The following is a 17,150-nucleotide window of genomic DNA, read 5'->3' on the forward strand; positions in this document are numbered from 1 at the left end:
TCGTCAGAACCTCCCAATTTGTGATGTCTGCATGATGTAATTTCAGGGGGGTTGTGGGTTCCTTTGTAAAACTGATAAAAGTGGGAGCCATCCTTTGTTCTGGGCTTCTTCCTGCTTCTCCCATGTGCTGGGTGTGAGTCCTGTTGCAACAGTCGTTTGAATAAAGACCAGGCTTACTGGCTGCTGTTTTGCTCCTCTGTTCCTGGATGGTGTCTTTGTTTGGTAATACAAGTGAGCCCAAGGATTTTCCTATAACATTGTAAAACAGGGAGGGGAACATAAAGGCCCGCTTTGCTTTCCTTTCAGTCGGTAGAGCATGAGACTCTCAATCTCGTGGGTTCGAGACCCACATGCAGCAAAAGATTTCTGCGTCGCAGCGGGGTTGGGCTAGATGACCGTTGGGTCCCTTCCCAGCTCCACAATTCGGTGACTTTTCTCCGACCCACAATGAACAATGATGAGGATCCTTGAGGCACTGTTCCGGCCTGATCCAGCAACTTCCTCCCTTCCAGCTATTAAGGTAAAGGGACCCCTGGCCGCTAGGTCCAGTTGTGGCCGACTGGGGTTGCGGCGCTCATCTCGCTTTACTGGCCGAGGGAGCCGGCGTACAGCTTCCGGGTCATGTGGCCAGCATGACCAAGCCGCTTCTGGCGAACCAGAGCAGCGCACGGAAACGCCGTTTACCTTCCCGCTGGAGCGGTACCTATTTATCTACTTGCACAGGCGTGCTTCCGAACTGCTAGGTTGGCAGGAGCTGGGACCGAGCAACGGGAGCTCACCCCGTCACGGGGATTCGAACCGTTGACCTTCTGATCGGCAAGCCCTAGGCTCTGTGGTTTAACCCACAGCGCCACCCGCGTCCCTTCTACTTCCAGCTATTAAGGGCCCATTAAGACACCGTTCGTTCTCCATCCTGCGGCCATTTCCAGGCAAGGGAGAGCATTGCAAATCATATTATCGTATTACAGCTTGCTTGCTTGGACCCTTTCCAGAATCTTATTGAGTTGATTTTAGCAAAGAGATAAGGCTAAGAAGGCTCCGTATTTGCAAAAGGATTGGGTACTGCTACTGCTGTGATTTCCAGTAAAGTTGGGTGCCTGCAAGCAGAAGCAGACAGGCCTGGTGGCCCCCTCACCTGGGACTGGGCAGCAGGCAAGGAGGCCAACAGGAGATGGCGCCAACCCCAGGAACGGGCAGCCGAGGAAACTCATCCTTGTTCTCTTCCCCCCACCTTCCCCCCTCCCTTCCTCTTCTACAAGGGGGACGCCAAGACAGAGGAAGAAAAGGAGGAAGACGGCAGCAGCCAGGCTCACCCCTTCGACTCGCTGTGAGTAGAATCCTAAAATGGCAGAGCCGAAAGGGACCCATGAGGGTCATCCATCCCAACCCCCTCTGCAATGCGGGAATCCCAGCTAATAATAATAATAAATTTTATTTATACCCAGGCCAAAGCCGGGCTCAGGGCGGCTAACACCAGTAAAATTACAACGGAGGGGACGGACAAAAAAACAACAACCCAATTTAAAATACAGGTTGAAATGCAATTTAAAATGCAGCCTCGTTTTAAAAGTCAAAGCCATAAGGGGAGGGAAACATAAGGGTCAGACTGAGTCCAAACCAAAGGCCAGGCGGAACAGCTCTGTCTTGCAGGCCCTGCGGAAAGATGTCAAGTCCCGCAGGGCCCTGGTCTCTTATGACAGAGCGTTCCACCAAGTCGGGGCCAGTACTGAAAAGGCCCTGGCCCTAGTTGAGACCAACCTAAACTCCTTGCGACTTGGGACCTGCAGAATGTTGTCATTTGTGGACCTTGAGGTTCTCCGTGGGGCGTACCGGGAGAGGCAGTCCCGTAGGTACGTGGGTCCTAGGCCGTGAAGGGCTTTAACGGTCAAAACCAGCACCTTGAACCTGACCCTGTACTCCACCGGGAGCCAGTGCAGCTGGTATAGTACTGGATGAATGTGATCTCGCAGCGAAGACCCCGTAAGGAGTCTCGCCTTCTGCACCTGCTGGAGTTTCTGGGTCAGCTTCGAGGGCAGCCCCACGTAGAGCGAGTTACAATAATCCAGTCTGGAGGTGACCGTCACATGGATCACTGTGGCCAGGTTGGGGCGGGAAAGGGAAGGGACCAACTGCTTGATACGGCAGAGATGGAAAAATGCCACCTTTGCTGTGGCTGCAACCTGCGCCTCCATGGAAAGGGAGGCGTTGAAGGTTGCACCCAAGCTCTTGACAGAAGGCGCTGGCGACCCCCTGCAAGAGACAGGAGTTGGCCCCCCAACCCCACGTTGTTCCGACCCAGTCAGAGGACCCCTGTCTTCGAAGGATTTAATTTCAACAGGCTCCCACGCAGCCATCCAGCCACAGCTTCCAAGCACCTGGTCAGTGTGTCCGGGGCCGAGTCAGGGCGGCTGTCCATCAACAGATAGAGTTGGGTGTCATCGGCATATTGGTGACAACCCAGCCTGAAGCTCCGGACAATCTGGGCAAGGGGGCATATAAAGATATTAAAAAGCATCGGGGAAAGGATTGGGCCCAAGGAGTGCCGCAGCGACAACTCCCTCTCTGTCCCCGACCAGAGATAAAAGAGCACAGCCGTTGTTGGACTGTGCCCTGAATCCCTACGTCAGCAAGGCGGTGGCCCAAAGGTTTGTGATCGACCGTGTCGAAGGCTGCTGACGGATCTAAGAGAATCAGCATTCCCGACCTGCCTGGATCCAGAGATCATCTGTTAGGGCGACCAAAGCCGTCTCGGTCCCATAACCAGGGCGAAAGCCGGACTGAAATGGATCCAAACTGAGACGATGTTTCCTCCGGAAACCTACCTAGCTGTTTGGCAACTGCTCTCTCAGTTACCTTACCCAGGTACGGAAGATTCGAAACCGGGCGGTAATTGGATAGATCTAAGGGACGCGGGTGGCGCTGTGGGTTAAAACACAGAGCCTAGGGCTTGCCGATCGGAAGATCGGCGGTTTGAATCCCGCGACGGGGTGAGCTCCCGTTGCTCAGTCCCTGCTCCTGCCAACCTAGCCGTTCGAAAGCACACCAGTGCAAGTAGATAAATAGGTACCACTCCAGCGGGAAGGTAAACGGCGTTTCCGTGCGCTGCTCTGGTTCGCCAGAAGCGGCTTAGTCACGCTGGCCACATGACCAGGAAGCTGTACGCCGGCTCCCTCGGCCAATAAAGCGAGATGAGAGCCGCGACCCCAGAGTCGGCCACGAATGGACCGAATGGTCAGGGGTCCCTTCACCTTTAAAGGATCTAGGGATGTTTTCTTTAAGAGCGGACGCACCACTGCTTCCTTCTACTCCCGGGAAACAGCTCTTGCCACCAGAAAGTTCTTCCTGATGTTCAGGCGGAATTTCCTTTCTTGCGATTTGAATCCGTTGGTTCGGGTTTGCTCCCTCCTCCACGAGAAAGCCTTTCGGATGCCATCTCCCCCTCCTCTTGTGGAGGCGAAATAAACCCAGCTCCTTTGACCGTTCCTCATAGGGCTTGGCCTCATTGGGCTGCACACTTTCCAGCTTGTCGATCTCCTTCTTAAACTGGGGTGCCCAGAACGAGACACAGGATTCCAGCTGGAGTTTGTCCAAGGCGCCCAAATTGCACAGAAGAAACGGCATCTTGCTTTGCTGGGCGTAGATCGTAATATCCGCAGTCGTTAGACTGGTCCAACTGTAGGCGCTGAGACTTCCTGCCTCTTTGAGATTTACTTTCTTTCTCGCAATGAGATAGCACTGCTCTGAATAATCGTTCTCCCTCCCATGACATCCTTTCAGTCAAAAACGGGCGGCAGCGAAGACAGCATCTGCTTCCTCCTCAAGGCCTCTCCTCGAAAACACAATTAGGCCGGTAAGCTCCAACTTTCACAGAATTGTAGGCTTGCAAGGGACCCCTGGGGGTCATCCAGCCTGACCCCCTGCAATGCTGGGATCGCAGCTGGAGAATTCCTGACGGGAGGCCACACGGCCTTTGATAAAACATGAAGGAGAGGTCTGCTCTGCTTTTGAACTCTGCATGGCGAGGGCTTCCCCAGGTAAATAAGACAGAGTCAAAGCAGAGCCCCCTTGCAAAACCTCAGCTCCTTGGCGCGTATTTAGACTGCGGAACTCCCTGCCACATGAGGGCCACGAATTTAGATGGCTTTGAAAGAGGACTGGACAAATTAATGGAGGGGGAGAGGGCTATCGACGGCTACTAACCAGGATGCTTCTGAATGCGAGTTGCTGGAAACGGCAGGCGGAGAGAGCGGTCTTGCGTTCGAATCCTGACTGCAGGCATCTTTTTGGCCCCTGTGAGAAGAGGGTGGTCTGCTTTTACTGTAATTATCGGTATGTTTTAAACAGAATTTATGTACGAATATAGTTTTAATCGGTGCTTTTTTCCCTGGGGGGACGCATACCCCTAGACATTTTTTGAATCTAAGTTTGGCCTCATTGAGGGGTGCCGTTTCTGCGGGGATATACGCTCGGTATTTATCACTCCTGTTATACAAAAATCTCCAAATGGGTCCGAACTTCAATGTCTAAATCTCCTGGTAGAGGACAAGGATCCAGAGATTACGCTCAGGGTGGCCAAATTCTGTGCGACCGCCATAAAACTTAGGGAACAAGCTGCACTACCAAAACGATTAAGGTTTTAAATGACAATTTTAGGTTATATTTTAGTGATCAAGATTTAGTACATTTTTTTAACTGCCGCTATATCTGAATTGTCTCTGTTATACCCAACTGCAATTCGATGCATTCCTGTTGTGTTTTATGATTTTCCTGATATTGTAAGTGAGCCGGAAGTGGTCTGTGACCGTAATAATGAAATTCTATTCTATTCACTGAGGGGCAGTATTTCAATATGAGCAGAAATAAATTAGAGTACCCCAAAATGTTTCTTTTAAAAAGAAAAGAAAAAAGCGCACTGGTTTTAATTCTATCAATGTTTAATTGGTTTTTCATGACAGATTTTCTCCCATATTTTTAGCCTGTTCCTGTTTCTGTCTGTAAGCCGCCCTCCCGTCAGGGGGGAAATTCAGGGTATAAATAAATATATAATAACGATAATAGCAGTAATAACTCGCCTGAGTCCACCGCAGCTTCCTAACGGGCCTCCATTTAAGGACCCCTCCCTTCCTGCGATTTCAAGAAAAAGCATTTCTGCTTCCGATTGTGGCGGCAGAGTCGAGTAATTCTGTCTAGCAGCCAGCAATGGCCCTCCCTTCCTCCGCGAATTCGCCCAAACCTCTTTTGAAGCCACCCGGGTCGGCATACTGAGGCAGGGAGTTCCACAGTTCAACCCTGCGCCACACGAAGCAGGGCAGAGCACGAAAGGGACAGGTGATTTACAACGAGTCGAAAAATACATATTCTATTTTTTTATATAATTTTTTATTAGTTTTTGTAACATATCATTTCCAACAGTCATATAGCATAACTTCTCTTATACAATGTTTTAGTCTTCCGTCAACAACTCTGATGATTTTAAGTTCTTTATCACTTATTCTGCATTTCTTAACTTCTCTATTGCTCTTAATTATCATTCACTAATAATTCTCCTCATAGTCTTTCTTGAAATATATTCTTGCAATAACTTCTCTATTACTCTTAATTATCATTAACTAATAATTCTCCTCATAGTCTTTCTTGCAATATTTCAGATAGTCCTCCTTACAAAACTTCTTGCAGTCCTACTAGCGTAATCTGTTCATTACAATTACTTTTCAAATAGTTCGTATATTTACTAGGTTCTTGCTGTTATCTCTGCGTCCTGCCTTGTGGGAACCCACCTAAACTTCAGGGACATTCCGGGATCACATCAGAAACCGGCTTCTCTAAATAATAATAATAATAATAATTTATTATTTATACCCCGCCCATCAGGCTGGGTTTCTCCAGCCACTCTGGGCGGCTTCCAACAGAACGCTAAAATACAATAACCTATTAAACATTAAAAGCTTCCCTAAAGAGGGCTGCCTTCAGATGTCGTCTAAAAGTCTGGTAGTTGTTTTTCTCTTTGACATCCGGTGGGAGGGAGTTCCACAGGGCGGGTGCCACCACCGAGAAGGCCCTCTGCCTGGTTCCCTGTAACTTGGCTATTTGCAGCGACGTCCCTGGGAAATGGGGACGGGGTCTGGGATTGGGCCCGGTTCCTTCGGGGGCACAAGAGCGCCCTCAGTCCCCCCAGCTGACCCCCTGCTGCCTCCTCCTTTTTCCGGACAGGTTTCCCCCGCCTCAGGATGCGAAAGACCCACATACTCTGCATCGTGATTCTTGGGAGCGTCCTGACCATCGCTGCCTTGCACTGGCAGCTTGCCCGCATGGAGCCCCAGTGGGTGCCCTCGCCCTGTGCCTGCTGCGCCACCTTCCAGCCCCCGCCGCCGGCCAACGCCACCACCCTGAGCGACGGCACCTACACCTACCGCCTCGACCCGGGCATCTACAACGACCTCTTCCCACACCTGCAGCAATATCGGTGCCGGGAGCTCACCTGCGAGCAGAGCTGGTGCCCGGAGGCCTCTGCCGCCCCGCTGCTCCTCCTGGCCATCAAGTCCCACCCTGGGTCCAGCGCCAGAAGGGCGGCCCTACGGCGCACCTGGGTGCGGCCGCGGGAGATGGGGGGCTTCCGGGTCCGACATGTGTTCCTGATGGCCGTGTCGCCCAACCAGAAGCAGATGAACCTGGCGACGGAGGAGAACGAGGAGTTCGGGGACATCCTGTTGTGGGATTTCATGGAGTCGCACCACAACCTGTCCCTGAAGGAACGATGCTTCTTGCAGTGGGTGCACAACAGCTGCCCAGGTGTGGCTTACATCTTCAAAGGTAACATATTTTTCGCTCTATAAGATGCACCAGACCACAAGACGCACCTAGTTTTTGGAGGAGGAAAACAAGGGAAAAAATATTCCGAACCGTATTTTTCGCTCTATAAGACGCACCAGACCACAAGACGCACCTAGTTTTTGGAGGAGGAAAACAAGAAAAAAAATATTCTGAATCTCAGAAGCCAGAACAGCAAGAGGGATCGCTGCGCAGTGAAAGCAGCAATCCCTCTTGCTGTTCTGGCTTCTGGGATAGCTGCGCAGCCTGCATTCGCTCCATAAGACACACACACATTTCCCCTTACTTTTCAGGAGGGAAAAAGTGAGTCTTATAGAGCAAAAAATATGGTATGTCATGGGCTTACTGGGGGCCAAAGGTGCAGGGCAGGTGTGCCGGGAAGGAGGCCTGGCTCTTAGGCAGGAAGAAGCAGATGCACGAAGATAGGATAGGGGCCAGCCGGCTTACTAGCAGCGCATATGAAAAGGATCTAGTGGACATCAAGCTGAACGTGAGCCAGCGGTGTGACGCAGCAGCAAAAAAGGCTAATGCTATTCTAGGCTGCGTCGGCAGAAATTTGGTGTTCAGATCAAGGGAAGTCATAGTGCCGCTGTATTCTGCCTTGGTCAGACCCAACTTGGAATACTGCGTCCAGTTCTGGGCAACACAATTTAAGAAGGAGGTTGACAAGCTGGAAGGTGGGTGACCAAGAATCATTGCAAATCATGGTGTGTGTGTGTGTGTGTGTGTGTGTGTGTGTGTGTGTGTTATGCAAAAACTGCAATGTGGGAAAAAGTGGCTGGGGAGACCCAGCCAGATGGGCGGGGTACAAATAATAAATTATTATTATTACTACTACTACAACAGCAATTTTATTATTTATACCCTGCCCATCTGGCTGGGTTCCCCCAGCCACTCTGCGAGGCTCCCAACAGAACATTAAAAATACATTAAAATGTCACACATTAAAAACTTCCCTGTACAGGGCTGCCTTCAGATGTCTTCTAAAAGTCAGATAGTTGTTTATTTCCTTGACATCTGATGGGAGGGGTGTTCCACAGGGCAGGCGCCACCACTGAGAAGGCCCTCTGCCTGGTTCCCTGTAACCTCACTTCTCGCAGGGAGGGAACCGCCAGAAGGCCCTTGGAGCTGGACCTCAGTGCCTACGTAGCTCCATCCTTATGTGGCATATTGGCGTGACGCCATGTTTAGCTGGCGATATATCATGCCGTTGAAAACGAGATATCGCCCTGTGTTTGTGGGATGTGCTTATGGGACCTTGAACGTTACTTTGAACGTCAAAACACGATGTGGCGCATAGATCTGCTTTGACCTGCATCTGACCATCAGGATGGCACCGGGGATGAGTTTACGGGGCCTGGAAAAAGTGGAGGGGGGGACCCCTCCGTCTAGAGGGGCTGGGAGCTGGGGGCACTGTTATACGGTGGTTCTGCTCCTTCCCCCTGGGCCGTGTCCAGAAAGTGGTGGTGGGGGGATGAGTGTTCAGACCCCTGGGCTCTCACTTGTGGGGTGCCTCAGGGTTCCGTCCTCTCCCCCATGTTTTTCAACATCCACATGCAGCCGCTGGGAGAGATCATCAGGGGGTTTGGGCTGGGTGTCCATCAGTATGCGGATGATACCCAGCTCTACCTCTCTTTCAAATCAGAACCAGTGAAGGCGGTGAAGGTCCTGTGTGAGTGTCTGGAGGCGGTTGGAGGATGGATGGCGGCTAACAGATTGAGGTTGAATCCTGACAAGACAGAAGTACTGTTTTTGGGGGACAGGAGGCAGGCAGGTGTGGAGGACTCTCTGGTCCTCAATGGGACAACTGTGCCCCTGAAGGACCAGGTGCGCAGCCTGGGAGTCATTTTGGACTCACCGCTGTCCATGGAGGCGAAGGTCAGTTCTGTGTTCAGGGCAGCTATCTGCCTGCAGACTGTCTGGCCAGAGTGGTGCATGCTCTAGTTATCTCCTGCTTGGACTACTGCAATGCGCTGTACGTGGCGCTACCTTTGAAGGTGACCCGGAAACTACAACTAATCCAGAATGCGGCAGCTGGACTGGGGACTGGGAGTGGCTGCCGGGTCCACTTAACACCGGTCCTGAAAGACCTACATTGGCTCTCAGTACGTTTCTGATCACAATTCAAAGTGTTGGTGCTGACCTTGAAAGCCCTAAATGGCCTAGGCCCAGTATACCTGAAGGAGCGTCTCCACCCCTATTGTTCAGCCCGGACACTGAGGTCCAGCTCCGAGGGCCTTCTGGCGGTTCCCTCCCTGCGAGAAGTGAGGTTACAGGGAACCAGGCGGAGGGCCTTCTCGGTGGTGGCGCCCGCCCTGTGGCACACCCTCCTGTCAGATGCCAAGGAAATAAACAACTACCTAACTTTTAGAAGACATCCTGTACAGAGAAGTCTTGAATGCTTGACGTCTTCTTTTGTTTTAATTTGTTGCAGGTCTGCCCAGAATGGCTGAGGTAACCCAGTTAATATTTAATGCTGTATTGTTTTTAACACTCGATTGGGAGCTGCCCAGAGTGGCTGGGGAAACTTAGCCAGATGGACGGGGTATAAATATATTATTATTATTATTATTATTATTATTATTATTATTATTATTATTATTTATTATTATTATTATTATTTATTATTAGAAGCTGGGTTCTGATTTGATCCCAGAATGTAGGTGAGTTCCCATGAGGCAGGACGCCACAGATATTATTATTATTATTATTACAGTGGTGCCTCGCAAGACGAAATTAATTCGTTCTGCGAGTCTCTTCGTCTAGCGGTTTTTTCGTCTTGCGAAGCAACCCTATTAGCGGCTTAGCGGCTATTAGCGCTATTAGCGGCTATTAGCGGCTTAAAGGATTAGCGGATTAGCTGCTAAAAGGCTATTAGCGGTTTAGCGGCTTAGAAAAAGGGGGCGGGGAGCGGAAAAAAATCTCAAGACTCGCAAGACATTTTCGTCTTGTGAAGCAAGTCAATAGGGAAATTCGTCCTGCGAAGCGCATTGAAAAACGGAAAACCCTTTCGTCTAGCGGGTTTTCCGTCTTGCAAGGCATTTGTCTTGCGGGGCACCACTGTATTATTATTATTATTATTATTATTATTTTACGAAAGCACTGTTGTGTTGGTTTTCCAGGGGACGATGACCTCTTTGTAAACCTGCCGGCGCTGGCCGCGTACCTGGCTCAGACCCCCAACGCCTCCCGCTTCATCCATGGCAACATCCAGTACCAGTCAGCTGTGATGAGGACAGGGAAGTACGGCATCTCCACCGCCCTCTACCCTCAGCGATACTACCCCAACTTTGCCTCTGGTGGGGGCTTCATAGTGCCCGGCCCCCTGATCCCCGCCCTACATCAGGCGTCCCTGGAGCTCCCGGTATTCCCCCTCGACGACGTCTACATGGCGTTCCTAACTCTGGCTGCCGGAATCCCCCACCGACACGACAAGCGCTTCAAAGTGTGGGGCATCCCCAAGGACGACATCGCGTTGTACCGGGACTCCCTGACGGTGCACGGGAGCTCAATGGAAAGGATGGAGGAGGTGTGGCAGGAGCTCTGGGTCAGCTGAGTGGCGGCCGCCCGTCTGTGCATAGCTGTCAACCGTCCCTTACTTGGCGGTACAGTCCCTTATCCCAGCGCCGTGTCCCGCTGCTGTCCCTTATTGATGATGTCCTTAAATTTCCCGGGTTTCAAGGGAAGCAGCTCCTCTCCCTCCCTCCCTGCCGGCCAGGGAGGCTCGAACTGTGTTGCTTGGTTGCCCGGCCTGCCCCCCTCCGGCCTCCTCTCACCAGCCTCGGCCCCCGGGAGCCCCTGCCGCCAGGACTGGCAGGAGCCTCGGGCCCTTCCGCCGCCATCCTCCTTGCGGTCGCCGAACTGAGCGTCTCTGCCTGGGGTAGCATCTTTGTAGCTTGGACTTTGTTTTGCGTGAAAAGTGATTGCTGCTTGTAGTTATTTAATTGCAGTGTTTCGTCAGTTTGAGCAGCAACCTCTGGAAACGAAGGGCTAAAAAACCGGCGCTGCTCCCCAAAATCATCTGGTCCCTTTTAACTTTGTATTTCAGGTGGCTGACTAAAATCCCTTATTTTGGCTGCTGGTCCCTTATTTTTGAGGCTGCTGGTCCCTTATTTTCAAATCTGTAAGTTGACAGCTGTGCGTCTGTGCCTGAGCCCCTGGGGCAGAAGGCAGTGGGGGGCAAGCCTCTCTCGCATACCCAAACTGGACGTTCTGCTTCCAGGGCCATCGGACGTCTCGCAGAGGCTCGCCGTGCCACCCTCAGACGCTAGGAAGGATCCGCAGGGCCGTTGCTGCATTGCCCTGCTCCTCCGAAGGGCCAGCTAGTAATAGTAATTTATTATTTGTACCCCGCCCACCTGGCTGGGTTTCCCCAGCCACTCTGGGCGGCTTCCGACAAAGATTAAAAATACATTAAAATGTCACACATTAAAAACTTCCCTGTACAGGGCTGCCTTCAGGTGTCTTCTAAAAGTCAGATAGTTGTTTATTTCCTTGACATCTGAAGGGAGGGTGTTCCCACAGGGCGGGCGCCACCACCGAGAAGGCCCTCTGCCTGGTTCTCTGTAGCGTAGCTTTTTGCAGGGAGGGAACTGCCAGAAGGCCCTCGGTGCTGGACCTCAGTGTCCTACCTACGCAGACTAGATTGGACAAAGTTTCGCCTGCACACCCCACGTGCAAAGCACATTCCCACCTCCCCTGGGAACAGCGCATGTTTGTACAGGTGGGGCCTGCACACAGCCCAAAACATTGCACCATGTTGGGGGAGGCTGCTGTAGATTTGTCGATTTGTCTGATCCTGTCGCTCGTGGGCGACACCAAACCGGACTTTCCCTCAATCTTCAGGCACGAAATAGATGCCCTGAATCCATTCTGCCCTGTGTAAAATGAGGAGGAATACACCTGGAGAATAGTATTAAAGTTACAAGGGAAAGGTTGGTGTTTCCACGCGTGGCCTAACTGGCGACTGCGCTGACTGCAGCGTGACAACAGCATTACGTTTTTATGCATATGGGAAGATACATACCTCTTGAGTGCATTGAGTCATCCCAATCTCTGAGAGGTGCCAGACTCCAGGGGGTTTTGGTACTTAGCCAGGGTTCAGTTTCCAGGGGACGAGGGGCAGACAGCGGAGATGTTGGTGTCTTAAGGATAAACCAGGGGTAGGCAACCTAAGGCCCGGGAGCCGGATGCGGCCCAATTGCCTTCTCAATCCGGCCTGCGGACGGTCCGGGAATCAGTGTGTTTTTACATGAGTAGAATGTGTCCTTTTATTTAAAATGCATATCTGGGTTATTCATGGGGCATAGAAATTCGTTCATTATTTTTTTCCAAAATAAAATCCAGCCTACCACATGGTCTGAGGGACGGTGGACCAGCCCACCGCTGAGAAAGGTTGCTGACCCCTGGGATAAACAATTTATTTGCATACATATACAGCGGCACCTCGGGTTAAGTATTTAATTCGTTCTGGAGGTCCGTTCTTAACCTGAAGCTGTTCTTAACCTGAAGCACCACTTTAGCTAATGGGGCCTCCTGCCGCCGCGCCGCTGGAGCATGAATTCTGTTCTCATCCTGAAGCAAAGTTCTTAACCTGGAGCACTATTTCTGGGTTAGTGGAGTCTGTAACCTGAAGCGTATGTAACCTGAGGTACCACTGTACAACAACCTGAGCCTTCGTTGGAGGGGCTCACAGCATTCGCACCCCAAGACGGCTCTGCTTCTCCCATAGCCACAGCCTTGCATCCCAGCAGAAATCAGGCATGGCTCTGTCGCTCAGCTGCCCAGCCGGACACCTGCTTACAATACGATATGATAATCTTTATTGTCATTGTCCCATACAGAACAACAAAATTGAAAAAAATCTACATCAGACATTCAAAAACCAACAAGCCTGCTACCCCAGCTATCCCAGCCTGCTTAGCCCCCTAAAAACTCTGATACCCCATAATTAAATACAGTATACTCCCATAGAGACTACGTTAAAAGGTAAAGGGACCCCTGACCATTAGGTCCAGTCGTGGACGACTCTGGGGTTGCGGCGCTCATCTCGCTTTACAGGCCGAGGGAGCCGGCGTACAGCTTCTGGGTCATGTGGCCAGCAGGACTAAGCCACTTCTGGTGAACCAGAGCAGCGCACGGAAACGCCGTTTACCTTCCCACCAGAGCGGTACCTATTTATCTACTTGCACTGGTGTGCTTTCGAACTGCTAGGTTGGCAGGAGCAGGGACCGAGCAACGGGAGCTCACCCCGTCATTGCGGGGATTCGAACCACCGACCTTCTGATTGGCAAGTCCTAGGCTCTGTGGTTTAACCTACAGCGCCACCCGCGTCCCAGAGACTCCTTAAAAGGTAAGGTAAAGGTACCCCTGCCCGTACGGGCCAGTCTTGACAGACTCTAGGGTTGTGTGCCCATCTCACTCAAGAGGCCGGGGGCCAGCGCTGTCCAGAGACACTTCCGGGTCACGTGGCCAGCGTGACATCGCAGCCCTGGCGAGCCAGAGCCGCACACGGAAACGCCGTTTACCTTCCCGCTAGTAAGCGGTCCCTATTTATCTACTTACACCCGAGAGTGCTTTCGAACTGCTAGGTTGGCAGGCGCTGGTACTGAACGACAGGAGCGCACCCCGCCGCGGGGATTCGAACCGTCGACCTTTTGATCAGCAAGCCCTAGGCGCTGAGGCTTTTACCCACAGCGCCACCCGCGTCCCAGAGACTCCTTACACTGTGTTTAAAACAAAAATCGCCTTTGGATAGAAACTGTTTCTTAGGCGGCTAGTCCTGGTCTTTATAACCCTGTACCTTTTTCCAGAAGGCAGAAGCTGAAAGAGATCATTTCCGGGGTGCGCACTATCCTGCACTATCTCTGCAGCTTTCTCATGGCACCTGGAAGCGTAGATTTGATCCAAGATGGGAAAAGGGCACCCAATTATTCTCTCCACTTCCAAGTTACCCCACACAGCCCTGGCTTTTGTCCTTGTAGCTACCAGCCACCCACTCTGGCACAGAGCCCCTCTCTGATGGCAAGAGCGGTTCAAAAGGGGGAGCAGTCTTCATCAGATGGTGGCATACTCTCTTTCCTTGGCAGTTTCTAAGCAGAGGTTGGGCGGCCGTCTGCCATGGGCGCTTTAGCCGAGATTCCTGCCTTGCGGCGGGTTGGACTGGATGACCCCTGGGGTGCCCTTGCCAACTCTACGGTTCTCTGCTTCTGTATGCAAACAGAGCGAGTCCAGGCAAGTCTAGACATTTCCAGGAAACCAATAAATTCCAAACGGTTTCTTTCAACCCCACCCCGAGAACAAATATATTTTGCAGAATTCCACTCTGCTGCGTCCAATAAGTTCGGGCAAACTGGTCCAACCTGACAACTGCTGACGGGTGACGTGGCAGCAGCGAAGGCGATCCTGACCCCAGTGTTGGGGGCCCTTCAGGAGAATGCAGAAGCAGTGGTGGTGAGCCGAGAGAGGCAGGAGCCAAAGGAGAGCTTGGCTGCAGGATCCGGCCAAATTGGGCCCATTCAGTGCAGCACTGTGGCAACTGGCCACCTGTAATGCCTGTCCACAAATCCGTCCGGTCCTCTTTTAAAGCTGACTTAGCTTAGCAGCCACCATTGTCTCCTGTGGGAGTGAGTTCCGCAGGTTAACGCTGCACCGAGTTCAGTTGAGATTGCTGCGTGGCAGCGGGTGGAAGCCCATCGACGTTTGTGACACGGGAGAAGGAATTTCGGCAGGAGTGGCGTCCGGGAGAACGGTTCCACTCCACACCTTCAACGTGAAAGAAGGAGAGGTGTGCCTCTTTTTGACCGCAAAACGTCTCCCGGAGTCTGTGGGGACATTCTTAGGACACCCTTTGCCAACCTGGTGCCCTCCAGCTGGGAGTTGCAAGTCCAAAACAGCTGGAGGGCATGAGGCTGGCAAAAGCTGTCTTCTTGGGGACTTCCAGATGTCAATAGCTGAGGTTCATTGGCCACCTGTCAGGGACTGTTTATCTGTGATCCCCACATTTCAGAGAGGTGGGGTTGGACTATTTGACCCTTGGGGGACATCCAGCCCTAAAGTTCCGTGGTTCAATGGATCTCCCTTCTCCTTTATCTGCTTCTGCTTCATAATAATAACAACAGTAATTTTATTATTAATTCCCCGCCCATCTGGCTGGGCTTCCCCAGCCACTCTGGGCAGCTCCTGACAGACTATTAAAAACATGATAAAACATACAACATTAAAAACTTCCCTAAACGCTGCCTTCAGGTGTCTTCTGAAAGTCAGATAGTTGCATATTGCCTTGACATCTGCTTGGAGGGCATTCCACAGGGCAGGTGCCACCACCGAGAAGGCCCTCTGCCTGGTTCCCTGTAACCTCGCTTCTCGCAGGGAGGGAACCGCCAGAAGGCCCTCGGCGCTGGACCTCAGTGTCAGGGCAGAACAATGGAGGTGGAGACACTCCTTCAGGTCTACTGGGCCTTTGAGGCTGTTTAGGGCTTTCAAGGTCAACACCAACACTTTGAATTGTGCTCGGAAACGTCCTGGGAGCCAATGCAGGTCTTTCAGGACTGGTGTTATGTGGTCTCGGCAGCCGCTCCCAGTCTGTGGTTTCGTCATCCGGCTCAATGGATCACGAAGAAGTCTTGCTGAGGCAAACCAAACAGCCTCTTTGACACTTTAACAACATGCCATTCTTAAAATCTTGCTTCACACAGAGATATTTAACGGGTCAGCAATTCACAAAGCCGAAATACAAGTGGCGGCGCCCGCCCTGTAGAACGCCCTCCCGTCAGATGTCAAGGAAATAAATAGCTACCTGACTTTTAGAAGACATCTGAAACCAGCCCTGTTCAGGGAAGTTTTTAATGCTTGACGTCTTCTTTTGTTTTAATTTGCTGGAAGTCCGCCCAGAATGGCTGAGGTAACCCAGTCCGATGATGAGTGGCATATAAATAATAAATTATTATTATTATTAAGAAATCTCGCATCAACGGGTGGCAGTGACCTCACTCATTGGCAACCCAAGTCCATTGGTGGCATCTTTCCTAAGAATTATTTCTCAAAAACACACCGTGCATGATATTGCTACCCTGGCAACAGATTTCAGGGGTTCCCAGTGCTTAATCAGGTTTAGAACGACGGTTGTTGGAGACGGTCATATATGGTTTTATTTGCATATGTTTACATGCCTCGCAGGACATTTTCGGGAGTTAACCATGTGCAAATCTACAGCCAAGCTGGTGTCTGAACGTTTTGCACAGGGGTAGGCAACCTAAGCCCTGGGGGCCGAATCCGGCCCAATCGCCTTCTAAATCGCCATCCCCCTGGACGGTCCGGGAATCAGCGTGTTTTTACATGAGTAGAATGTGTCCTTTTATTTAAAATGCATCTCTGGGTCATTTCTTTCACATTTTTTTTCTTTTTTAACTAAATAACTCCGTATGTGATTTACAAAAATCCATTAACAGTTATGTACAGAAATCCGACACCTTCTTAAATGATATTTACAAGGCCAAAATAATAATGACAACACACACTACTCAATATCCCAAGCGGGCCCATATTCCCGCAATAAGTTCGAGAGAATAACTCTCTGTGTATATTTGCCGACGGAAATCCGACGAAAGAGAGAACCGGATTTCAATCTCTGTTTCGTAAATCTTCTTCTGGTCGGCGTGAACCGGAACTGTGCAATGGCAATTCAATGCTTAACCATAGAAATATAGAATCATAGAGTTGGAAGAGACCACCAGGGCCATCGAGTCCAACCCCCTGCCAAGCAGGAAACCCCATCAGAGCACTCCTGACATATGGTTGTCAAGCCTCTGCTTAAAGACCTCCAAAGAAGGAGACTCCACCACACTCCTTGGCAGCAAATTCCACTGTCGAACAGCTCTTACTGTCAGGAAGTTCTTCCGAATGTTTAGGTGGAATCTTCTTTCTTGTAGTTTGGATCCATTGCTCCGTGTCCGCCTCTCTGGAGCAGCAGAAAACAACCTTTCTCCCTCCTCTATGTGACATCCCTTCATATATTTGAACATGGCTATCATATCACCCCTTAACCTCCTCTTCTCCAGGCTAAACATGCCCAGCTCCCTTAACCATTCCTCATAAGGCATCGTTTCCAGGCCTTTGACCATTTTGGTTGCCCTCCTCTGGACACGTTCCAGTTTGTCAGTGTCCTTCTTGAACTGTGGTGCCCAGAACTGGACACAGTACTCCAGGTGAGGAAGCTCTTCTTCCTCTTGTTGTAAACAAAATCTGCCCTTTTTCCCTTATGGGGTACCCAAGAGCCCATATAGAGTCCTTACGTAGGTTCCCTATTGGTAGGAGAAAAGAAC

The 17,150-nt window shown here is 51.1% G+C and overlaps 2 protein-coding genes across 6 annotated transcripts in view; both read left to right on the forward strand.

Annotated features, from left to right (window-relative positions):
• Positions 1–17,150, forward strand: part of UFSP1 (UFM1 specific peptidase 1) — a 189,692-nt gene that overhangs the window by 16,467 nt on the left and 156,075 nt on the right. The gene's annotated exons all lie outside the window — the stretch shown is intronic.
• On the forward strand, positions 1,170–10,901 carry LOC310663041 (N-acetyllactosaminide beta-1,3-N-acetylglucosaminyltransferase 2-like). Of its 5 annotated transcripts, none has more exons than XM_083410587.1 (3): positions 1,170–1,327; positions 6,211–6,810; positions 9,951–10,901. In XM_083410587.1, the coding sequence occupies exons 2-3, from the start codon at positions 6,228–6,230 to the stop codon at positions 10,382–10,384; spliced, it is 1,017 nt and encodes a 338-aa protein (XP_083266713.1). In that variant the 5' UTR covers positions 1,170–1,327; positions 6,211–6,227; the 3' UTR covers positions 10,385–10,901. The 5 variants fall into 5 exon arrangements, with proteins under 5 accessions (XP_083266713.1, XP_083266711.1, XP_083266712.1 ...); XM_083410585.1 differs by lacking the exon at positions 1,170–1,327 and adding an exon at positions 2,715–2,862; XM_083410586.1 differs by lacking the exon at positions 1,170–1,327 and adding an exon at positions 3,271–3,850.

Source organism: Podarcis tiliguerta, assembly GCF_965153285.1.
Source record: "Podarcis tiliguerta genome assembly, chromosome: 13".
Classification (NCBI taxonomy): Eukaryota; Metazoa; Chordata; class Lepidosauria; order Squamata; family Lacertidae; genus Podarcis; species Podarcis tiliguerta.